Consider the following 25219-nt stretch of genomic DNA (forward strand, 5'->3'; position numbering starts at 1 on the left):
CCTTAGTGCAATTCTTTGGGGATCTATGTTCCAGAATACAGTCATTTAGGCACTGAGGTTTTTCTACAAGCTTGGTATCTTAGAGCATAAATAGATCTAAACTGGAGAACATCTGGTTTTAGCACTTGAGCTTACTGGTGCACTTCTTACTGCCTCTGCATGCATTGATATTGCATCATGCACCTGGTCTCAAAGCACTAATTAAAAAAGCACTGTTTTCTTCTAGATGTTAGACTGGGTCTTTCAATAAGTCCATTAAAGGAGTGATACGTGTGTTCTTTAATTTAATGTTTAGCTTGCTGTATCCCTATGAGAGTAGACAGAATTGTTTCCAGAGTTCAGTGGGCCATCTTGTAGTGTTTAATTGCCATTACTGCAAATCTCTTGGTAAGATTTCTATGTATCAGTCCCTAATCTTCATTAAATGGCCAGAATGCACCTGTAGGAATTTATCTAAGGACATGAGCACATGGAACAGGCCAGCAGTGAGAGATTGAACAAAAAGATGGTCCCTGCCCCAAAGAATTTACAATCTAAGTAAGCCTATAACATGAAAAGGAGAAGAAAATATATTTCACAGTCATGTAAGGATTCAATCTGTATAGAGTGTAGTGCAAGAGAATCCCTAGTCACCCGGTGCTAAGGAAATATAAATGAGTGGAGTGGAAAGTGATTGATGTTTAAAGTATGTAGTTTCATAAGACTAAACTAAGTACACATTCACTGTGAGATAAAAGCAAATTTAGAGCCAAATGGTGCAAGATTAACATAGGTACAGAGGCAAAGAAATTGCACCTGTTCAATTTGTCACTCAGTGTCAAAATACTCAATCAACGAGCTCCCTCTGGTGCACAAATAGGTTCATTGCGACCCTTTCTCAAAACATACAGCTGCAAGGACTGGATGTAGACATGTCCGACAATCTCTGCTTAAAATTGAACCTCTAAACCCAAATGTAATTTGAGCCCCAATTCTGCAAGTGCTCTGCATGGTGGGGCGCTTAACACACACACAGGCCGTCTGTGCAGCGCAGCTTGCAACCTCAGGCCTTAATGAGCAGGGGCAGAGGCTAGGATTTTAGCAACAGAGCAAGGGCAGGAAGAGAAGAACCACCTCAGAATTTGGATAAGCACCACTAAACAATGCATAGGAATTTGCTAAAGATGCCATACAAATTCTGGGTGTTGCTACAAAGATGTGGATTTTGACTGTATCAATATGTATACTACCCTGTGGAATCTAGCCACCAAATATATAACCTCCATTTAAAAAAAAAAAAAAAAAAAAAAAAGGACCAACAGATTGACACAAACAAAGCAAACTCAGGTTTTCCACTGATAAGTGATTTTTTTTAATTGAAAAACCACTTGTTGGAAATTGCAGACTCAAGTATTACAGCTTTGGTCATAAAAGAATAGTACTTAGCTTGCACATACAGGTGGAGAATGATAAACAGTTTTTTCACATGATATTTCTCTATATATTAAACCCAAGGAACAATAACATTATGCAAATATCATGATACATGCATCTTTTTTCACATATGTAGTGCAGGCTACTTCAACTTCATAAAATATTTTAATCATCCACAAAAAATGCACCACCATGTTTTAGATGAAATATCAACAGCATCTGACCAGAAAGAAAACTCACTTAGCTAAAACAAAACAAAAACCTATGTATTTCTTAGATGTTGGAACATGGAACTACCTGAATTGTCTTAAGATGAGGGGGATCTACTTACCACATGGCATTGTGTGTAAACAGCTTTTTTAAAGTTATGTAAATTAAAAGGGGCTTTTCTAAATTAAAAACATAGAAGGAGAATGGCACATTTCACAGAGCTTTACTTGAGGTATAAAATATTTTAATCACTGTGGGTAAACATCTGTCATGGGATCAGAAGAAGAAAACCCTCCTTTCCTGATCCTCACACTAAGAAATACTGTGAGCAGACACGGATCTGCAGGACCTACAGAGGCACATGCTGCAGATGAGAGTTTAGAATCCCCTGTTAAAATTAGTTGGTCTCATTTCTGATCACTAGCCAAATGGCTAATTAAGCAAACACTCATTATTGGGTTCAATATGCCCTGAATGTACAAGACCAAGATCACATGACTTCAAACACCTGAGAAAGGCAGGCATTCCTATACACCCCTACTCTTTGGAGGCAAGTTATTAACATAACTTAATGGGGAATAGTGTGGCTAGCTAGGCCAAACCCATGAGGTAATATTGAATTCCAGCACTGTGACCTTATTGGCCTTTCAAATGCCTCCTATTATCTAGATGACTTTAGTGTTAATAAAATATACAGGGGCACAGCATGAGAGGTGTGAACATTGTCTTGAAATAGTTTTACAGCAGTGGTATTAGTGCTCTTTCTGAAATATCCATACACAATTGTAAAAGATACATTTTGAAAATATCAAAGTAAAATTCATTATTTTATAACCAGCTTGCCCTACCTCTTTCTATATAGTAGACACTTACTATATATACACAACGTATACAGGAATTCTTGCTAAAACAATTTGAAACTTATGACTTACATGAAGATTTAATTCCCTTTTAAAGCTTATGGTTGACTATGATATGTATAGCACATATTATAATCATCCCAAGTAGCCAACAGGACTTCATTTCTCTAAGCTTTCAGCATTCCCTTTATTTCCTAAAGTCTATTCTATGGATAGTTGCTGTAACCGTAGCTTCAATATCCCTAAGGCTCAGAATTATTCTGTGATTCAGTACGGTGCAGTCTGCACTAAAAATCTATCCCCATCCCAAAAGGCATAATGTCAAGGAGCAAAAGTGGGGGGAGGGAGAAGAGGGAGAAAATAATACAAAGGGACTTCCCGTCCCAGCAGCCCCATACAAAAATAAAAGGGAAAACAAATCCTTATACCATACCTCCACAAAACTTAGCTTTGGGGGAGGATGGGTGGAGGAAGAAGGGACAGGAATTATTATCCAGTGCAAGTGCTGACCAGTCGCCATCTCTCTGTTGTGAGAAAGTATGATTTGCAGTTTATCAAAATAGCAGGCCCTGTAACACAGCGCTTTTTACCCCAACAGAGAACAAGTGGCTGAATGGCAATGAGTGTCATCTGTACCCAGGCCCAACACTATCACAGCAAGAGGTTCCAAACCTAATTTGCTGAATTTTAGTATTATAATGTAAGTAGGAGAAAGGGAGATTACTCATTACTTTTCGTCAAAGGCATTGGGGCTACAAAAATTAAATAACCATTTGGGACCAGGTGCTTTGTTTGGCTTTTAAAGAGACTACAGATCTGATAAAGTGCAGAGAAGAGAGAGAAGTCCCTTAAATTTAAACAAGCACTATGAGCTTTGGAATGTTTGTTCCAAATTTCTTCTAATAAAATGGAACCAAGAATTAAGTCAGCTCTCTTTTAAAAGGCCAGAGTACCAATCACATTAGTTATGGGTTCTACTAGAGACATATTGGGGATGGCCAGGGAAGGGGAGAGGAAGAGTATCCAGGCCTATTGCAGATAAGGGGGTAGGATGTAAGTGGTTAAGTGTACTCTTCCAGCAATCACAATATTGAGATATTCTGATCAAACATCCCCTACGCTAGGGAAGGTCAAGCAGTTTGTGTTGGGCATAGAGCTCCTCTGTGATTTCATAGACTTTGCAGATATAGGGCAAAGCATCTCCCAGCATAGCCACAGCCTCTTCAGCTGTGCCCACATTCATGGTCTCAAGGAATGTATTTCGAGTGGGTAAGGCACAAAAAGCCACCGTGGCAGCCTTGCGAATAATCCAGGGATGATAGTTAGCCAAGGAAGCATTGTATGAGTCTGAGCAGATCACAGAGGTTTTCGCATCTTCCTTGCCAGTCCTCAGTCCTTCCAAGAACATCTGCAGCCAGTGAAGGGCTCGGTGGAGACGCAAGACAGTTCTGCAGCCTGAGTCAGGGTGCTCGGATCGTTTTTTCAGATCAACCAGGCCATTAGCCAGCTCATACTCCACCATGGACTGAACGGTCAAGTACTTTTCTCGCTGGTCACTATTACGATAATTCTCTATGATCTGTATTTTGGTCACTGCATCTTTTGAAATGAAGGAAAAGATTGCACCCAAGCAGTTCAGAAACCTACGGTTAAAGCAAAAAAAAATAAAAATAAAAATAAAATCAATCTTGTGTTACACAACAGAATAAGGGAGCTTGAGAAATGATGCTGAAATAGTGACCTTACTTAAGGGGTCAAGGGTTATTAAAAAATTAAGGCTGATCTATCAGAAATTATTGGACAGACCCACACTGGTGAACATAGATTTAACTTAAATCTAAGGGGGAATAAAAACATGCAAGAAGAAGGTGGTAGTGATTTTTATTTTTATTACAGATAATTTAGTAAATGACTCCTCTATCTTGTTTGTAAGCCTGTTCCAGTTAAGTGCTGGTAATATAAAGCAAAAAACTGGTTAACTATATAGAATTTAATATACGGATAGCCACTTTGTGCCTTGTAATAGCAGAATACTTTTTTCAGGGAGGATCAAGAGGCAGTGTTTCAAGGGATTGTGTTTAGGCTTGAAAGGATTAGATGTTTATCAGTAGATGTTGATAAACATCAATTTCACTATACACACAAAACTGATAAATATTTCCATCAACAAGCATCAAAATTTACATAGAGGCCAAATAAGAAAAATGCTACTTCAAAACATAGTTTGATTTAAGGCTATTTACTTTATATATTTTGACATATGTCAATAATTTGTGTGAAGTTAGCTTTAGCTTTTTGAATCCCAATGTTAATTGTCATTGAACTGTCTAACCCCCCCCCCCCCATAGTTTTGTGCAATTGCAAAAATTGAAATAGATATTCATTAGTTTGAAGCATTTACCAATCAATTTTTTAAGAAATCAAAATTAAATTCTGCCACACCTAATTATACTTCACCCCCATCTCAGCTCATAAGAGGGCTGAGGCAGGTGGTTTGCATTACAAACTCCTTTAAAGTGTGTAGTGTTGTGATATTAGACAAACATGGTGGGTGAAGCAATATCTTTTATTAAACCTTGTCTACATTACAAAGATAACTCAACCTATCTTAGGTCAACTTACAGCCACCATATCAATTATGGCAGTAGCTGATGTTTACACTACCCTCCTTGGGTCGGGGTGTGTGCCCTTAGCAGGAGCACTTTCACCACCCAAAGAGGGGCAATGGGGGGAGCTGAAAGCCCAGGCTCTTAGCTCTGCTGGTGCCCTGCTCCTAGGAAGCTAGGGCTTCTCCCTGCCAGGAGCGGGTTGGGGTCTAGCTGCCCGGCTTTCTTGTTAATTTCAGGACAGCAGAGAAATTGACAAGAATGACAGCTACCAGGGCTCGTAGGGAATGCAGCTTCTACCCTGATACTGCATTGCCCTAACTACACCGCCCTACCCCCTCAGCCTCGGGTGGAAGTGGTCTTACTATATCGCCATGGCAGGCGCGTGACAGTGGCGGAAGGAGCACTGCTGTGTGTGTGTGTGTGTGTACACACCTCCAGTGTTGTGTCGACAACAGCTGACTTTTGTGGACAACAGGCTTGTAGGGTAGGCCAGCCCTTACACCAGCATCCCTTGACACGAGACAAACTTGTGAGCTACGATGATCTCTTCTGCAGCGGGGGACCCGATGGCACCGGCCCTGGCTCCCTCGCACACTCACCTGGCACGGCTGTTAGCTGCGCTCCCCTGCACCGAGCTGTGCGGCTGGTTACCTGCGCCAGCCCTGCAGCGTCCGGCTGTCACGTGAGAGCGTGGCTCTGTCTGAGCTGCAGCCGAGTGGGGGGGGGGGGGGGGGGGTGTCTCAGTCAGCGCCCGGCTCGGGGGGGGGGGGCACTAGAACGAGCACAGGGTCCAAGCCACGCCCATGTCCCCACCACTACTGCCGGGAAGGGCGTGACCCCGTCGCGGACACGTGACTTTACGCGCTAGCTGCGGAGGGCGGGGCAGCGCGCGAGCTCTTAAAGAGGACGCCCCCCCGAGACCAGCAAGGCCAATTCTGCGGCACGGGGACGCAGCATCCTCCCACCCCCACATATACAACCCTCCGGGGGGCGGTGCTTAAAAACCGGGGCGTGGCCTGCGGGGCCGGGTGACGCTAGACAGGGGTGGGTCTCCGGCCCAGCCGGCACCGCCCCCAGGGCTCGTCACAGCCCCCCAGGCCACCCCGTCCGTCCCGTCCCTGCTTACCGGACCAGGCCTTTCCAGCCCGCTAGGTACGGGTCCACGCGGACTTCCCCCTGCTCGCCGAGGCAGGCCTTGAACGCCACCAGCACTTCCCTCAGGGAGAACGCATCCGCCCCCTCCGCCATGTTAAACCTCCGGTTGCCCCCTGGCCGCCAGCCGTAGCGGCTTCCGGATTCCCTGACAGCTGCCCAGCCCTTTCCCGCGGCAGCCAATCGCCGCTCCAGCCAATCATCGTCTTCTTCCGCCGGCTTCACGTTGCCTTGGCTAATCGGAAGGAGGGAGTCGGAAATAGCCAATAGCTATTGGCTAGGGGACTGATCCTCAGGGCGGGGCTGGAGCTCGCGGGAGACACGTGAGAGACTGTGCCCGCGTCACGTGAGAAGGGGGCGGTGCTTGGGCAGGGTTGCTGCGCAATGGCGCATGCGTAGATGTCTCGGGGGTGGAGCGCGAGCGAGCGGCCTGGTGTGGTGGTAGCAATGGTAACGTGAGTGGGTCCGGGAGCTGGGAGACGTGAGCGGGCCCGAGCTTGTGGGAGGGGGATCCGTGGGGGGCGCCGTGCCGTGCCGTGCCGGGGGCCAGGCAGATGCTCCGGCTCCAGCCCCAACCCTCGCCCCCCTTCGGCCTGCGCTGCCAGGAGCCTGGTTGTGGTTCGGCCCGTTAGCCAGGCTCGGTGCCACCCCTTGGGGCAGGCGGTAATTAGAGCTGGGCGGTCCCCGGCGCTCCGGGGTTCAGCGGGGTTCCACGGTTTTGACATTTTCTCGTTATTACAGATTCCCCCAAAATCTGCCAAATCGCCCCCAAATCACTTCTAGAAGCTTGTTTCGGGTCACTCCCAACATGTGGTTCTGATACATTTTTCCTGGTCTCAACCTTTTTTAAAGGGTTTTTGCACAAATAAAATTTCGTTCCTAAAAGTTCTTTTGAAAACCTCCCACCCACCCCCAAAAAATGGAAACTTCAGTATTCTGAAAATGTAAAGGGGAGTTTTTATGTTGTTGTTTCAGGATATTTCAATACTATCAAAACACTTCATTTTGGGTTTTTAAACAAAATATTGTCAAAAATGGCAACTTTTTCTATGGTTTGGCTTTGACAGAAACTTTTTTTTGTTTAAAAACCTGTTTTGATGAAAAGTTTCCCCGAGCTGTAGTGTTAATGCAACCTGACAACTTCCAGTAGTGAAGGTAGAAACTGGGGGCTGCTTTGGAATCCCAGTCTAGAGAATGTGCTGATTGCATTCAGACCCTTGCAAGTGTTTTGTCATTTCTAGGGTTACAAGTTAGTTGAACTAAATTCATTCTCATCTTTGACCTACTAGCGATTTGTGTTGGGAAGCGATGCAGAGATTGACAGTCCTAATGTTAATTCATGTTGTTTTTTTAAAACAAAGTCACACTGCGAAACTAAGGCTGTTATAGGGCATTTGTTTGCAATTTTTCAATAAGTTAATGCAGTTAGTCCTGGCTCAAGAGTTCAGGAGGCTGAAGGCCTCTCTCTCTGTCCATAGATCAGGTACGGCACGTTCAGCAGTGAGCAGGCTTCCCACATACTGTATGCCAATGTGTATCCCCTCTGACCTGGGCAGAACCCCTTTAAGGACCAAGAGAAGGATTCAGTCTCCATGGCTCAATCAATCCTGGACCAAATGACTATAAAACATTATAGTAATGTTAGGGCCAAGGAAACCAACTTACGTTTTGGGGGAACCTTATGCCTTGATTATATTGGAGACAAACATGCATTTTTAGATGACACAAATAACGTACTGAGTTAGCTGACCCTTTTCTGATCTGTATCCTTGCCTCCCTCTAGGAAGCCATGGCGCCTCACCTGAACTCTTCTGTGTGTTGTTAGAAAATAAACAGATCAGTGGTTTGAAGAAGAGAAAATTCAGCCTTTGTTTTCAGGACCCGGTTATGGTATCTCTGAAATAGCCTGCTACACAGCTCACATTCAGAAAGCTTGTTTCTGCTTAAAATGCCTGAAATAAAAGTCACTCCTTTGGGTAAGTTCAGACTACAAGATGGAGCTGAAATAGACCAAAAAGTAGAAAAGGTTTGGATGCTGTGACAGAGCCTTAAAGAAATTAAAATTAGTTAGAAATATCTCCAATACAGATAGCAAGAGATTCATGCCTTTTTCCATGTTTTAGTATAGAATAGCTTATTACAGTGCCATACTTACATGTTACTATGTTACTTTTGTGTAACTAGCATGCACCATTTAGATTTGACTTCTCTTTTTAGGCAATCTTAATCTTGCTTTGCAAACATGAAGACGGAAAGCGATGTTGCTAACCTTATTTTTAGGTACTGAAAGGATAATTAGTTAATACTTATAAGCTGCCTTGGAGATAAAAAGAGCTAGATAAGTTTAAAATATTATTATTTCCTATCAGTGTTGTCTTTTTGAATTTGGTAAACGCTACTTTCTGCCCACTCCAGCAATTTTTCTACTGAAGCTTGAATATGCTGAGAGCCTCTATTTCCTTTGTGGTCTTGCTTCAGCATACATGTTAGCACAGTATGTAAAGAATATTAGTTTATTTAACAATGTCTCTGTGTGTACTCCGTGTACAGAGGATGTTCCTGAAAGATTGCAGTTTTAGTGGTTTGACAGCATCTCCTTAAGCATACCAGCAGAGATGTCTTTTGCTAATGTATGTCTTTTGGTCTGAAGCTGACAAGCCTGGTGCTAAATGAAGAACTGCACTTTCACCAAAAGATGAGACTATGGCAAAGTGGAGTGAATATGGGAGAGGGTCCAGGGAACTCCAGATTTTTAATCCAGCTCTGCTAATGATTTACTGTGTGCTACGGGGCAAGTAGTTTCCTCCTCTGAACCCAAGTTTCCTCATTTGTAAAATGGGGATAATGATACTTGCTTGTTTAATAGGGGTGTTGAGCTTTATGTAGCCAGTGTTTCCCAGACCTTCAAATGTGTATATCATTATAAAGGTTTAAGAAGTTATATAGACGTGTTATTTACCTGCCTTTGTTTGTCTCTTGCTTCAGGGGCTGGCCAGGATGTAGGCCGTAGCTGCATCCTTGTATCTATTGCAGGGAAAAATGTCATGCTAGACTGCGGGATGCACATGGGCTATAATGATGATGTAAGTATGGCAGGAAGACAAATTCTGTGCGTAGATTATTTAAGGTTCATTGGCCCAGCCTCTTCCAATATAGTTTCTGGTTCTGTGGGCGCCTGAGCTACATAATCTATTTGGCCAGCTGTATCCGGTTTCATTTAGAAATTGCTTGAAGAGTCCAGTACAATATTTGGGGGCACTATTAGGTGAGGGATACTTGCTTTTGAAACCTTAGGTACAGTATTAACCATTGCTGGAGTTCTAGTACCACAGTTGATGGACCAATATCTCTTTTGGCAAATTCTGTGTTCCTGTGTAAGGACTATAGGTCCACTCTTCCCCATGCATATTTGTGTTCTGTAGTTCCACCTCCCATCCCCCAGGTGTGTTGTGGGCTGACTGAAAACCATAATAAGACGATCAGCAGGGCAGCGGATACTGCATTTCAGCATCATTTCACTTTATGTAACAGGAGGCTTCCTTTATGCCTAAAACAAAGCCCTTCATTAGTTTGGTATTGGGATGAACCTTGTTACCAACCAGTTGATTAATGAAGAACCCAAATCAAGATCTGCAGCCTTGTATGCTTTGCTGAGTATCCTGGATATAGAGTGTTGCGATGTGGTGTATTTTCCCCCTTACTCTGTTGTATAGGCTCATGATGCAAACACTGATAGCTTCTAATAGAAGAGTAAGCTTAATTCTTGTGTGCAGATAGCAAGACTTGTATAAAACAGCACAGAACAACCTACTAGCTTTAGCAGAACTCGATGAACTCTATGAAGAATTCTAGTGTATGGACCGATAGGCTAGAATTATGGTGAAGATAAAATGCACTAGCTATCTTTCTTCTTGATGATAACTTAGCTGTAATTCCTTATGTGCAACTTCAAAATAAACCCTCCCTCCCAGTGGCAGTTTTCGCATTCTTCTTTTTCTTGGCACTCTCTGCATTCATCTCTTTTAAGGGGTTTAGCCTACAGAGATACACCTTATTGCTAACACCAGCATTCTTTCTTGTCCCGCTTTAGTTCTGCCCTGTAAGAAGATCACAGTGCATTCCTAATGCTGCATGGGAGGCTGCCATTTGTTTAATGTCCTGTTTTGAATTCAGTAACCAACTTTGTTTAATATTTGATAACCTACTTTTATGTCTTTTAGAGGCGCTTTCCTGATTTTTCATACATTACTCAGAATGGAAGGCTGACTGACTTTCTAGACTGTGTAATCATCAGGTAAGAAAACTTGCTACCTTCTTATAATTCAGACACAGAAGAAGAAAGTACTGGAAAATAAGTCTTCCATTTCCCCTCTATATTAATAAACTAGTCACCCTTAATGGTTTGCAGTTCCATAGTACAAAGATTAGATTTCACTTGTGTTTCATGTAAGGGTCTCTCAGTGCTTTACATGAACTAATGAGAGTTCACAAGATCTGTGTGTTAGGCAACAGCTATAAACATTCGCCTTAAATATCTGTGGGTCACATCTTTCATTCTGGATGTTCCTTCACAGCCACTTTCATTTGGACCATTGTGGTGCTTTACCGTATTTCAGCGAAATGGTTGGCTATGATGGACCCATATATATGACGCATCCCACAAAGGCCATCTGTCCCATCCTGCTGGAGGATTACAGGAAAATTACCGTGGATAAGAAAGGGGAGACCAATTTCTTCACCTCCCAAATGATTAAAGATTGTATGAAAAAAGTGGTAGCTGTCCATCTTCACCAGACCGTCCAGGTAAAATGACTCACCCCAGGGAGCTCTGAGTAAATCAGTTGGCCTGTTGAAGAGGAGGAGACAGGGTCTTTTATTTCTACACTTCTGTAGTTCTTGAGATACACAAAGGTTAAGTGATGTGCCCAAGGTCAGACAGTGAGTCAGTGGCAGACCAGGGAAAGGTGTCCAGGAATCTTAATCTCCTGTCCCCCACCCCATGCCCCTGCTCTGACTAGGAAGCACTTTCACTCTTTTATCTTTTAAGATTTTGTTTCTTGTCAGTTTCCCTTTGCAGCCAACTGTGTGCTGTAAGGCGCTTGGTACAGAAGGAAACAGACTAATCCTGGTCAGGTTCCTCTGCAGCCCTTCCATGTATAAAAGGGATGGTGATGGTCATTGTTCCTCATGTAGCAAAGACCAAAAATAAGTGGGGAAAAAACAAAGTGCATGGTAAAAGGAAAAAGAAATAAACAAGCAAGAGATCAGAGATGGGCAGGGTGAAGAGGAAGAACAAGAGAGAGCTGGATAGGCAGAGACACAATACAAATGTAGGAAGATGAGACAAACATTACCTAGAATCCTTTTAGTGGGTGTTATGGAAGCATCCCAGGAGCTAGTGCATTTGTCTTGCAGCCTGTGGATTCTGAAGCACTTCGGAAGTAATCAAGTCCTTTATTTGTTCAGAGTAGTACTGCATTTGAAGCTGGTTCTGCGTCATGCTTTCTTCTAGTAGGAATGTGATTTTTGGTATAGAGGTTGGTACATCCCAACACAGAGGGTGGGAAGAGGACATTTGTATTTGGGAAGGGATCAGAAAATTAACAGTGATTGAAACGGTAATAAAATCAGCTGCCATCCGTGTTCATAATCCACAATTCATGAATTCTCTTTAAGCACTGAGAGAGGTGTCTAAAATTGGCTATGTGGTTTTGATTGTCTATGTAGGTAGATGACGAGCTGGAAATCAAGGCGTACTATGCTGGCCATGTGCTGGGAGCAGCCATGTTCCAGATAAAAGTTGGTTCTGAGTCTGTGGTATATACTGTAAGTATACAGTTAAATATCTCTAGACCAATACATCTCCTTTATATGCTGTGTGTCCAGTTACCCTTGAGGCAGTAAATGGGTTTTCTTTTCTTTTCCATTAGGGCGATTATAACATGACGCCAGATAGACACTTAGGGTAAGTAGGAAGCCAAAGTCACTGTGAATTTTAATGTGTGTTTCATGCATGGGAGATCTTACCAGCAACTCCTGTTAATGTATGGGGATTTATTAGTATTGATTCTGTGTTCTTGGATAGAAGGCTCAATCATTTAGTGCCTTCTCTGCTGGGAAGATAAATGAAGTTTTCAATTATGGAACTAAATAGGTTTAGAATAATTCCTCAAGATACTCTGAATACACTTCTGCAGTATTCTTCTTCTTGCTGGTGTACGGTCATATTAATCCTCTTTTTAAGACTGCACAATAATTGCGTGTAATTTTAATTTAATTTTCCTGTCATGGTATCTTTTATAGGTGTTAACCTTCTAACATAGTTTAGATCAAATGCTATAAATTTGCAGTAAGACATGTTTTATTTTTTACTTGCAATAATAAATGTCAGTGCTAAAAGAGAAGTACATTTTATGTATATTAAAGATTTTAAATATTGCTGATCTTTAATAAAATATAGCCTCTTAAATTAGCCACCAGTAAGTAAAATGACAACTCACGTCTCAAAATCTGTAGTGTTAGTTGTGGACTGGATTCATTTACTGAGAGACAGTTACAGTGTGGTCCAATGAAGTTAGGACTCCTGGCTCTGCCACTGACTTCCTGTGTGACCTTGAGCAGTCGCCACCCATTTCTGTGCCTCAGTTTCCCCATCTATAAAATAGGGATAATGATATTCCTTACCCATCTTTTAAAGTGCTATATATTAGATGATCTCTTTATTTTGTTTTGTTTTAGAGCTGCTTGGATTGATAAGTGTCGTCCAGATTTATTAATCAGCGAATCCACCTATGCCACAACTATCAGAGACTCCAAACGCTGCAGAGAGAGGGACTTCCTGAAGAAGGTCCATGAAAGTGTAGAGAGAGGCGGGAAGGTATGGTATGTAGCATAAGCTAATTGAGGCCTTTTCCAGTCTATAGACAGCATAGGTATCTGTTGACTCATTAGGGCTGTATTATTACTAATATTTGATCTGACTTCTTACACAGCCTGATGACAGTTCTATTGCTCCACCATGCAAAGTTGATGGTTGGTTTTATTGCTAAACCTATGCTAGAAAAGGCAGGGTATTAAGTGTGTTTTTATTTTTCAAGTGGAGGAGAATGGAAGGGAAATGCCAAGGTTACAGTCTTAATTCTCTGTAGTTCCAGATGACAGAGGTGGTAGTGCCTGAGACACACATCTGAGACCATATCTGTCAAAATCTTTGCTCTTAGCCATTAATAAGAAATAATTTCTAGTGTAGTCAGTGCTCTCATCTTATCATTCTGTGCCCCACCCTTAGACCCTTAGCAGACTTTTGCTGTAAAACCCCAAATATATGGAAAATATTAAATTACAAATAGGTACATACATCCCCTTCTGAAACATTTAAAAAACATTGTTTGAATGCAGTGCATGTAGCTCCCCCTTTTATTTATTGATCTTTTCCAATCCCATCAGTTTGAAATAAACAACTGGTCTTGTTATCTGCCACCAAAGCACATAACACATGGTGATGCTTACAATGTCAGTAACATCTTAATGCAGTTTTTAACTGTGGTTGGCTTTTGCAATTTTTGTGGGTCTTCTTGAGGCGCTTGTTTCTGTCTCACTCAGAATTTTGGTCATGGCCTCCCTTTGTTAATTAAAGACAACTTTCTGTAGCCAGTGAGAGAATTTTCCCAATAAAATTGTGCTTTAAAGTGATCTTATTAAAACGTGAATGTTGTATCTGTATTAAAACAAATAATTTAGAGCCAGATCCCGATGGTGAAGTCACTGGATTCTCAAATAATGGAACTCTGCTGATTTACATGGGGGTGTGGCCCTTAGTTCCTGAGGTTTGGATCAAATTAAGCAGTGATGAAATGGGAGATGCAGTCTCTATGGCAATTACGTTTACAATTTTAGTGGTGTTACCTTGGTTAAAAGGTCCATTAGTTCATCCCCAGTGACTTTGGTCCTGTGCTTCATTTATTGTTCTGTTCCCAGTGAGGGAGAAATCTGGATCTGTTCATAGAAGGAAAAAGTGAGTCCTTTCAGAACAGAGGTGGCATATGCCTAGATCTCTCATCTAAAGACTCATCTTAGAACTAGCTGATGATTTCTTAAGTATGAAGTTGTCACTGAATCTGGAAAACCAATCAGTAATGTAAGGTCCTGCCAGTTGGCAGCAAGCATCGGTGAACAGTTTGACAGAAGAAAACATTAGAGTCATGTAATGACGTGTGAAAACTGTCCAAAGAGGCAGCTGTTTTCGACTCTCACGCTCCTTGTCCCCTGGAGGGCTAAAAAAGTTGCTTCTAGGACATAACTGCTCCAGTGCAGCTTAGGCAGTGAAGATGAAAAATGCTTGGCACAATGTAATTTTCCATAGACAATGCCAGAAATGTGGTTTAGTTTGATTCCCTGAGTCTCCATAAAGCATGTTCCCTGATATATCCCAAGAATCCAGCCTGGAATGTTGCTTTCAGTAATTGTGCAGTATCTCCTCTCCATTAAGATTAAATGATGGGTAGGGAAATAAAAAGCAGCATCTGGAAGATCGGCCCTCTAAGGGGTGAGTTTGGAAAGGAGGGCACATGGGGGGTGCATCTGCAAAATTGAATGTGCCCCAGTATGATCAAGTGCAGGTGTTTGAAGGCACAAACGGGGCATGTGCCATTTTGCAGATGCTCTTCTGGCATGTGCTCCCTTCAGAGCTTGTCATGTGAGGGAGTATTTAATCAGCTCCAACCTGGGAAGTATCCTTATCCCCCTTTGGGAAAGGGATTTGGTGTGGCAGGAGGAAAATTTCTCCCTCACAGGGATTTTGATTGAAGAATATCCAAGTCAGAATGAAACTGAACATCTTTCCTGGCAGTATGTCCTGTCCCAGCCCTGAAATGCAGGCCTCTCCACTTTCCTCTCCACCTCAATAAAGCAGATGTTGTCTTTCATCCCTGCCCCATGGGAAGTAGGATCACTAAGTAATGGCAGAAAATATGAGGGGGCTGAGCAGCTTGTTAGGGAGAGGTGACTGCTGTGCTGATCTTTGCATAGTGTTTGGCACTTGTATAGTCTAACTTTGCACTTTAATTGCAGGTTCTTATCCCGGTTTTCGCTCTGGGACGTGCCCAAGAACTCTGCATCTTACTGGAAACTTTCTGGTAAGGACAGTCTCAACTTGTCCATTTAAAACACACATCTATTAATTTTTTCCATGATTCTGTGGTGTTTGTCTGTCATGGACAGTCTTCTATTTATCTTTTTGTCCTCCAGTTTGTACCTACCCTGCTGGCTAGTGTAGGATTGTTCCCTGTGGTATATTTTCTAGTGCTTTTGTCCCTCCACCACTTGTACACTGCCCAAAAATACCTTGCTCTTTTGAGTCATGCCTCACCCTGCTATGCCCTCCATGCTCTCACCCACACTCAAGTCTAAATTTTCCCTTTCTTAATTTCATACCATCCCTCTGGCCTTGCAAAACTCTCCATGCTCAGGAGAAGTGATTTTTTTGGATGGCCGAATAAAATATTGGATCTTTTTCTTGAACAGTGTCATGGTAAGGATCAGAAAGGAGAGGCTGTGTCTGGCTTGGAACCTGTTCATGATCATCTAAAGCTGCATTACTCTTAATTATACCCCTTAGCATCATGTTTAATATTCTTAATTGATTGAAGATGTCTGGAGCAGCTGACAATGAGAATTGGATTATCTAACTTTCTAAATAAGATAATGCACATTAATGTGACATACCTGGGAAATAATAAATCCGTATACCTGCTAAGTGTATGTATAGAAATCTTAACTCCCTAGGCTGATTCTTGACCATACGGAGGGGAAGACCCGATAGTGTTTGCCAGGATCCAACTTAAGCAACCACAACTGGCTGGCTGACTCCTCTCTCTTTCCAAAGGGAAAGAATGAACTTGAAGGCCCCAATTTACTTCTCCACGGGGCTGACGGAGAAGGCCAATCATTACTACAAGCTCTTCATCACATGGACTAATCAGAAGATCCGGAAAACTTTTGTCCAGAGAAACATGTTTGAATTCAAACACATCAAGGCATTTGACAGGGCCTTCGCCGATAACCCTGGGCCAATGGTATGTGGCAGTTAAGAATGTGAGAGGATGAATGTGCTTTAGGGCCATTTCTTTCCTGGGTTAGGAAAGTGCACAATTTATTATCACAAGGCCAGGGCGTCCTTAACTCCCATTAACAAAGGCAGCCAGGCATCTTAGTATTTTTATGTAGTATCTGAGCACCTCACAATTTTCATTGTATTTTTTACAACACACCTCTGAGATAGGGAATTACTGTTATCCCTGTTTTACAGATGAGAAAACAGGGCCCAAAGAGATTAAGTAATTTGCCCAAGGTCACACAGGAAGCTTGTGTCAGAGCTGAGATTCTAAGCCCAAAACCCTGTTGAATATACATTTTTGCACTAATAAATCCAATCATATGCAACATAATGAAGCTTTTGTCTTAGACATAATATCTAAGAAAAAAGAATAAACATTTTACAAGAACTATCTTCCAGTGCACTAAAGTTAAAAAGTTTTAGAAAATTAATTGAAAAATGGCAAATCTGTTGAATGCATTTCCTCTGTATTGATTCAATCTATAGTTTTTATAACCAATCCCTTTAAATTAAACTCATAAAATAGACCCTATAAAATAAAATGTATTGTAGCTATTGATTTTTGACAGATTCCTATTCTAGTTACCTCCCAGTAAATCACTCAGAAACCATCATGGTGTACAGCAGGCTGATGATAACTCTTGAAGGCTTTATTAGGAAATGTGAATTTTGAAATACTGTGTTTTAGGGAAAATTATGGAAATAAGGCACAGTTTGAAAACATTACCTTTGCTGCTGCTCCTTCCCTCCCAAACCCAACAGCTGTGAAGAGCATAAACTGTACTGTATATTGGTTGGTACTATATAGATTCATGGATGGAACTTTCCTTATTCTAGTCTTATGTCCTCTTCCCATAAACTGGGTCACCTGCTTTCCAATAATTAGGAAAAATGCATCCCTGAGTGGCAGCTTCTAACACTCTTGTTTTGAAATCTAGGTTGTGTTTGCAACCCCAGGTATGCTTCATGCTGGACAGTCACTCCAGATCTTCAGGAAATGGGCAGGGAATGAAAAGAACATGGTAAGAAATTCTGTGATCTTGAATGATGCCTTATTTTGATGGTAGGGGCTACTGCACAGTAGTGTTAGAAATAAATTTTTCCTGTAATGGGATAAGAATGGCAGGAGAGTCTTTTGCATGTATCTTTCCTTTATTTGCTGTATCAGCTGTTGTTTGAATGAGTCATCAGTTACTAATAACCACTGGCTAGCTGATTGACTTTCTTTTTTAATTAAAACATGATTAAAATTGCTTTTATAAATGACACATCACATTTTGACCAACTTTTGGCCTTGAAATTAGTGAACTTTTGCCATTGGCTTCCTTGGAGCCAGGATTTGTCCCCATGGGACAAGGATTTACCCTCTGTCTCTTGGGGACAGAAGCAGCTTGATGAAAAAATCAAGGTTTAATTACTGTGGAAGAACGTGACTCATTCAGTTCTGACGCCTTTAACGCCATCAAAATCACCAGATATATTTTGATTCCTAAATCTTTTTAGTTATGGTTCGTGGGGATGTATGAAGCAGATTGTTCACCCACACTGATAACACGTTGTGCTTCAATTAGGGAAAAAGTCTAGTCTTAACTCCTTAAATGCTGCCTGTGATCCATGCATGAAGACACATTGGTCTATTTATTTCAGTGGGACCTGAGCTAGGACCCATGAGGGTGTCATCTGATCAAGTATTCATGAAGGTTAGCTTTTACAAATGGCACATTGGCCATGAAAACCATCAATGGTAAATAGCTGTGGAACTCTTGAGTGTTTCTCATTGAGCCACATTCTTAAAGCCAGCCTGCTCTGGTGGTCTTGATAGAGGACATAAATTTCCCATTGAGAGAGGTTTTGTGCATTAAGGTTGGCCATGATCTTTGAAAACCATAAGGTGACATTCCTCAGGTTTGAGACTGTGGAACCACTTTTTTTTTTTAATTGAATATTCTGAAGGTCTTTTAAAGAGGCCTTAATTTTGAAGGAATCCAATGAAACTGAATGATAACCAGGCCTTTATAGTTGGAGAGAGGGATTCCCTGAAGAATTGACAAGGGTACAGTTCTTTCCGCTCCAGTTTTTGTGACTATTAATGTGTGTTGCATTGTAGGCAGTAGACTCTGAAAGGATGAGTGGTACGAGATCTTATGTTACGAAAACTTATTTTCAGCTATGCTTATCTGTTCAAAGCTGTCTGTTTAGAAACTACCCTTGACTAGTAATAACCCTTACTTAGTGGCATGCAGATTTTAACGAAAGCCACCTTTTAATTTAATCTTAATGCTCGTGCCATACTTGGGTCTTTATCTTGCAAGATGTTGAGGTCCATAATTGAACAGAATAGATTCTGTAGCTTCTGAAAGAGCTGAGGTCTACAAGTTGGGAAACATGGAAACTTGCATCAGCATTATGCAGGTAGATGTACGGCTAGCTCTGTCCCAAGAGAACAATTTACTGTAGCTCCGGTCAGCATGCAAATGCTATGTATTTGTCTGGATTCCTTCCTAGGTCATTATGCCAGGTTACTGTGTGCAAGGAACTGTGGGCCATAAGATCCTGAGTGGACAGCGGAAGCTAGAAATGGAAGGAAGACAAATAGTAAGTTAATTTTGAAAGGCATAAATGGCTGCTAGGCACCAGTGACTTTCGGTGGCACTTGCACACGGCACAGCCCTCTGTCTGGGAAAACCTTTATTGATATACCAAATAACGTTTTAGCCACAGTGACTGAATTAGTTCCTTTGGTTGCACTGACTGATTTGCATTCTGCTGCCATCCTTCCACATCTGGACCCACAACTGCAGTCTGGGAGTTTGGCTACATGGTCAATGGCTAAACACTTGCCCCATAAATCTCTTACCCCACTGAAATCATTGTAGATGTGCCCAGAGACTTTGATGGGTGTATACCTCTCCATGGAAAAGCAAACAAATCACCTGCACTCGGTGAGGTAACTGTCATATAGATTCCTGTTGAAAGGGACATTGCAGCTAGTAATTAAAATCCTTACAAGACAATTTTCTTTGGGCAAAGCTGAGATGGGTGTTGCATCCAGAATTATAAAGCCTGGCTGGGTAAGGTACTAAGTGCTTTCCCTGTATGGTGCTGAATGCTGTTAGCTGCCCCTGAAGTCAAGGATCTGGCTGTCTCAGTTGTCCCACTTTCTGATGTAGGTGTCTTGCTCACTCCAGTTACACTCAGATGCTGAGAACTCTGGTTTAGTTACTGCATGGCTTGTAAGTTGTGAACAAAGCAAGAGTTGATGGGAGGTGTGTGTGCTTCTCCCCTTGCTCCCTGCAGCTGGAAGTGAAGATGCAAGTGGAATACATGTCCTTTAGCGCCCATGCTGATGCCAAGGGAATAATGCAGCTGATTCGCCAGGCTGAGCCACGCAGTGTTCTTCTGGTCCATGGGGAAGCAAAGAAGATGGAGTTCCTGAAGCAGAAAATTGAACAGGAATTTCGTATGTAAAGTGTCGTGGTGTGGGGATGGGGTAGTGGAAGGGGGGAAGATTAATTATTTTTATAGTTCATGTACTTTGGCCAGGATGTGAAATCTAGTTGAATAACATGTTTTGATTGGCTCAAGCACTGACAGGTCCTTGTGCTTGCCCCTCTCAAATCAAAAGCAAATGGGTAGGATGACTATCCAGATGGCATGGTTTGCAGTTAGCCCCACTGCAGGTTTGAGGATCTATCAGATGCAGTACAGTCCAAACAATGGGGAGTTGTTATTGTATGGGTGTATGTATAAACAGATTTATTTTTGTACGCTTTGTCTCTTGGACTTCTAAAACCAGCAGAGACTGGTGGGGAAAAGGTTCTTTCATGTTGGATTCTGTATTAAGGACTTAAGTTACAGTGAACAAGAGCAGAGGAAAAATAAAAACCTTTTTTGAAAGTAGCTGACTCCTAAGGCTAGGTGGAGAATGATCAGCAAAGCGACCATTATTGAAGCTTATTCATTGGGTGCCTTTTCCCAACAGTTTAGATGACTTTTGCATTACCTGGTTTTTGTTATGGATGTAAGTTTTGCTGCAGTCTGTGGTCTTGCCAGCTCTCTCAAATTCACCAAGATCCAGGCTGGGTGAGAGTTCTCCAAAGGAAAGCCAGGCTGCTGCTTGAGGTGTTGCTGGAGATTCAATAAGTAATATTGTTCCCCTTGTGAGAATCGGTGCTGTCTTCCATGAGTGAAGTAAAAAAAAGAAGGCCTGGGCTACTTGTGACTAGTGATCCCGTGGAACTTACTGCATGAGTAGGAGTGTTAATGCTGGGATCCTGGCAACATTCTCTTTAGAATAACTATACTGGCTATGGGAGTTACCCCTTCAAATTTCAATTGACTATAATATTTACTCCCTGTCCCAAATTGTTGTAAAGGGGTACTGTTAAACACCTGCCATGTTCCACTCTAGTTGTGGATACAATGATAGTTCCTGTATAAAAAGTCCTTTGGGATGAGAAGTTCTATGTGAATGTTTCTCCGGTATTGTTTGCCTTTAATATAGATGTGAACTGTTACATGCCTGCAAATGGAGAAACCACTACGTTGTTCACCAGCCCCAATATACCAGTGGACATTTCCCTTGGATTGTTGAAGAGAGAGACTGCTATAGGTAATAGACTAGTGAACAATTACTTTCACCTTTCAGGCACTACAGTTGTATTGCATCTTATGTTTTTACTGCTGAATGTAGATCATGCATGGATATGTGAGATGAGGATGTTGTGGATACGTTTATATGATCTCCCATATAATGGTGCTTCATCACTGTTCATTGTTTGAGAGAGGCTTGCAGTGGGATGAAGTGGATTTCACCTGCCACTTTATCCCTATTCATCGTGTATTTAGTGGTTTGTTTGGTTTTTTTAAAGCCCCATGAAGTAAAGTCAGAATGGGGCTGCCATGCTATTCATCACTGATGCACCCTGCAGAGATATTACATGTCAGTTTGCTTAATGGATAAAAATGCCTGCTTCAGTGGTCCAGGTCCATCCCCGTTGGAATTACAAGATAACCTGGTTTTTAAAGAATCTCAAATTTCTAAAGCAAGGGAGCAATGTGTGCTGCAAGATCAAGAAGAGAAAGTAAATGTTGCTGAGTGTGATATGCCCTATCCCTATTGAGTTGCTAACTGGTTTAAGTACATTGTTTTTAAAGGGTCACTGCCAAGGTTATAAGACCATAGACTTAAACCTGCATTTCAGGTGCGGGGTTGGCTATGGTTCTCACCATGGCAATGCAGTCTGTTAGATCCCAGTGTTTTATTATGTATGTATGAAAGGTAAACACAAGATCATTAATGACTTTGCCCTTCTTTTCTGTTGATCCCACTCTAGGTATGATACCGGATGCCAAGAAGCCAAAGCTGATGCATGGCACATTAATCATGAAGGATAATGTAAGTGAAAAGGAGACTGATTATTCTAGTACTTGTCTTGTGGTCTCTCTGTTAGTGGCATTGTTTTTCACGGGCAAGTTCCAGCTCAAAAGGAACAGTAAAGGTATTGTGCACAATCCTAGTTTCTTGGAAGCCGCTTTGAAGTGTCATGGGGCTGTGAAGGTGATCCAGGTACAATGGAATTTCCAGCCTCTCACCCACCAGGGTTGGTAGAAATCAGACCAACCCTGAGGCCCAGCGCTCTGTCTCTGGGAGGGGACACTGGAGACATAGCTGGTCAGTCCATAGAACCACTTCCAATAAAGGCCTCTTTTTGCCTATGGAAGTACTGTCATGCTCTTGACTCCTGCTGCCACGCTGTGGATGCATGTACCTTATGGTCCGAGTCGAGAGATCTTCTCCTTAGCCTAGTGGTTGTAGTCTAATCACTTACCCCTGTCATACAGGTGGGTTGTGCCAACTTTTATCCATAGATCAGCTGTGCTTTAAGACAATTTTGGAAACCAGGGAATGTATAAGATAGGTATGTATCTAGAGCTAGATATAAATACCTCTCTTCTAAATCAATCTGTCAATCCCTATACACACACACATCTAGCTAGCTGTAGTTTGTGGCACTGTCCAGTGTGCCAGGGCCATTTAAAAAGGGATAGTCCCTGCCCCAAGGAAATCTGTGTCTCTGTCCTGTAGGTCTCTTTAGAGAGCTACCTAATAATGAAACAAGGACTCTAGAGCAATGTGAAAGGCAGCCTGCGATTAATGGATTTCTCCCTTCCCATGGCAGAGCTTCCGCTTGGTCTCTCCTGAGCAGGCACTGAAGGAACTGGGGCTTGGGGAGCATCAGCTGCGTTTTACCTGCCGCGTCCACATTCAGGATCCTCGCAAGGAGCACGAGATGGTACTTCGAGTCTATAATCACCTTAAGGGGTAAGTGTGCCACAGGCTGTTTAATAGCTGCCCCTCCAAGGGTGGTCTTGCTGTTCTAGATCTGCTGGGCATAGCTGGGGAATGTTAATAGGTGACAAAGAAACTGTTTGGAGAGATCCTAATGACTTAAATGTACAGCTAATTCCGCTCCTCCAGACTTCTGGCCCAGCCCTGAGGAGTAGTTCATAGATTCCAAGGCCAGAAGGGACCATTGAGATGTGTTGTCTGCAGACAAGTAGGAACCCTGAATTTTACTTCAGGATCTTGCCTGGCCTTTTCAGACGTGCCAGAACTCAAGCCATGTGGCACCATGGGACTTTCTAATGATAATATTCAAAGCCTACTTATGTCTTTGTTTATAAGTCCTGTTCTGCCCGCCTCGGATAGTGGATGTTGGCTCAGATGCTGGGCAGGGAGTACGAATATCATTTTTGGGGAGTCTGAGGTGCAGGCATTCTCTGTACTGACTTACTGATCGTAGGAGCTAGGTATGTCTACTCACATGCCCACTTCAGTACACAGGAGGGAAACCTCATGAATGCCTAACGTACCTTCCATCTTCCTAGAGTCCTGAAAGATTATTCTGTTCAGCATCTCCCTGATGGATCCATCATGGTGGAGTCCATTCTGATCCAAGCCACAGCACAGTCAGAGGACCAAGGAACCAAAGTTTTGCTGGTGTCATGGACATATCAGGTAAGAATAAACTTCCCTTCCTAAGAGACACATTCACAAAGTGACTGTGGTTAGCTTAGCGTGGCTAGTTACGTTCTAACACGGGCCTGGGGTGTGGGTTGCAGTTTGTAAGGATCAGGTTCCAGCTGCAGTGGATTATTGCAGTGAGGGAACTGAAAAGAGTTCTTTAAGGACATCTTTAAGAGTTTGTTTGGAGAGTCTAGCATGAGCCACTTGGGCTAGCCGCCCGAGCTAGCCTCCCACCAGCCTGAGCTGCCGTCCATGCTGCCACTATTTCTAGTGTCTTAGCTCAGGCTTAGCTAGCATGAATGTCTACCTGAGCTGCGAATCTCACCTCCCAGCTGCAGTGTAGACATACCCTTAGAGCTTGTAGAAACAGCGTATTAGGGCAGGTCCAGCTGGCTGTCAATTTGTAGTGTTCTAGCCTGCTGGTTCAAACAGCAGTAGGTGACAGTACACTACTGAACTTCCAGTGTGCAACCGCAGGGCCCACAGGAGTAGTTACCTCATGGCAGAGGGCTGTAAATTTACACCCGTTTGCCGTGCACTAACTCGCTGGAGTTACCTCCTTTCCTTAAGCTTTCCCCCAGTGTTTTAGCTGTAATACAACTACCTTTCCGGTAGCACCATCTGCTTAATCTGCTGCTGCTGGTGGCACTGGAAACAAGGCCATCGATTTTAGGGTGGTGGTTTGATGATGTATTTTTTGGCATGTTTCTCATTGATTGTATTTATTTTTGGCTACTGCTAGTAAGTGGCCCTCGCTGTCAGCAGTATGATGCAACTGGTGGAATATTGGTAGTAGAGGGGAGGTTTTGGGGGGGGGGGGGGGGGGGGGGGGGGGGTTAGGTGAAAAATTGGAGTTGTGACTAGCATACATATAAACCAAGTCTGAAACTTGCTGACTAGCAAAATGCTTGCCCAAATAAAGTCACTAGTGTTTAATTTCATAGAGAGCATTCTCCTCTACTGCTTAGCTTCTGTGGGTTTCAAAAGGATTTTCTTTAGAGGGGAGACGTTTTCCTGAGAGCAGAGCAAAAGGCAGTATTTCTTTCTTTTCTCTTAAGAAAAGAGACGTTGCTTTAGGGGCCCCCACACGCCTTGTTTGATAAATGGGGGCTTGTGCTTCCAAAATAGCAGTCTTGGCAGTAACAATCAAAGGAGTTCAAGCCAAATGATTCCGAAACGCACCCAATTTTATGGTTGTTTGGGTCTGGATTTTTGGTTTAAGCACGTCTAAGTTGCAGCTTCTGACTTGCTGCCCTCAATAAGAACGAGTGGGGGCATTGCCAACTGCCCGATTTCCTATTTCTGTATATAGGATGAAGAACTGGGCAGCTATCTTACATCCCTATTGAAAAAAGGACTGCCACCAACTACAGCTTGAGTGACTCAGCAGTGGGGAAGATGGAACTTCAAAAGCTTCTGAGTTTACCTCAGTTTTTTTACATTATGCAGAGGAAGGAAGGATGTAAATACTTAAGTTTTTTAAAAAAAATAAAGAGAGAAAACATCTGTTGTAAAATATCTTTCCTAGAGAGTATTAACGTGGTCAGACAAAATTTTGCTTTAGCAGCACTGCTACCTCCACTGGCAAAACCAGCCAGCTAGTCACAAATCACTGCACAAGTGGTTCGCACCAACTTACCTGGAGCAGCTTCGGTCACTTGGCTGATGTTTCTTGTAGAGCAAGGTAAGAGATTTTCAGTCTTTCTGTTCACATTTATTTTTGTAATATTAAAAGGAACATTCTGATGACAGCAGTTTGATTTTCATTACATTAGCATTCATAGATCATCAGTCTTTCACAAGCAGAAGCTCCTCTTTACAGCATTTTAAT

The 25219-nt window shown here is 42.5% G+C and overlaps 2 protein-coding genes across 4 annotated transcripts; one reads left to right on the forward strand and one right to left on the reverse strand.

Annotated features, from left to right (window-relative positions):
* Positions 1-1322: 1322 nt before the first annotated feature.
* Positions 1323-6370, reverse strand: CPTP (ceramide-1-phosphate transfer protein). The gene is made up of 2 exons (XM_067567254.1): positions 6219-6370; positions 1323-4126 (listed from the first exon to the last, which is right to left on the reverse strand). The coding sequence occupies exons 1-2, from the start codon at positions 6338-6340 to the stop codon at positions 3604-3606; spliced, it is 645 nt and encodes a 214-aa protein (XP_067423355.1). The 5' UTR covers positions 6341-6370; the 3' UTR covers positions 1323-3603.
* INTS11 (integrator complex subunit 11) lies at positions 6228-24904 on the forward strand. 3 transcript variants are annotated; one of them, XM_067567253.1, is made up of 18 exons: positions 6228-6244; positions 8028-8220; positions 9230-9327; positions 10465-10538; positions 10819-11047; positions 11972-12070; positions 12175-12209; positions 12983-13121; positions 15314-15378; positions 16128-16317; positions 17297-17380; positions 18864-18953; positions 19656-19818; positions 20863-20970; positions 21695-21756; positions 22541-22683; positions 23250-23379; positions 24701-24904. In XM_067567253.1, the coding sequence occupies exons 2-18, from the start codon at positions 8193-8195 to the stop codon at positions 24764-24766; spliced, it is 1803 nt and encodes a 600-aa protein (XP_067423354.1). In that variant the 5' UTR covers positions 6228-6244; positions 8028-8192; the 3' UTR covers positions 24767-24904. The 3 variants fall into 3 exon arrangements, with proteins under 3 accessions (XP_067423354.1, XP_067423352.1, XP_067423353.1); XM_067567251.1 differs by lacking the exon at positions 6228-6244 and adding an exon at positions 6588-6694; XM_067567252.1 differs by lacking the exon at positions 6228-6244 and adding an exon at positions 6684-6699.
* Positions 24905-25219: the final 315 nt, after the last annotated feature.

The sequence above is a fragment of the Emydura macquarii genome, unplaced genomic scaffold, assembly GCF_026122565.2.
Source record: "Emydura macquarii macquarii isolate MOO-44397 ecotype Brisbane River unplaced genomic scaffold, CSIRO-AGI_Emac_v2 contig_2768, whole genome shotgun sequence".
Taxonomy (NCBI): Eukaryota; Metazoa; Chordata; order Testudines; family Chelidae; genus Emydura; species Emydura macquarii.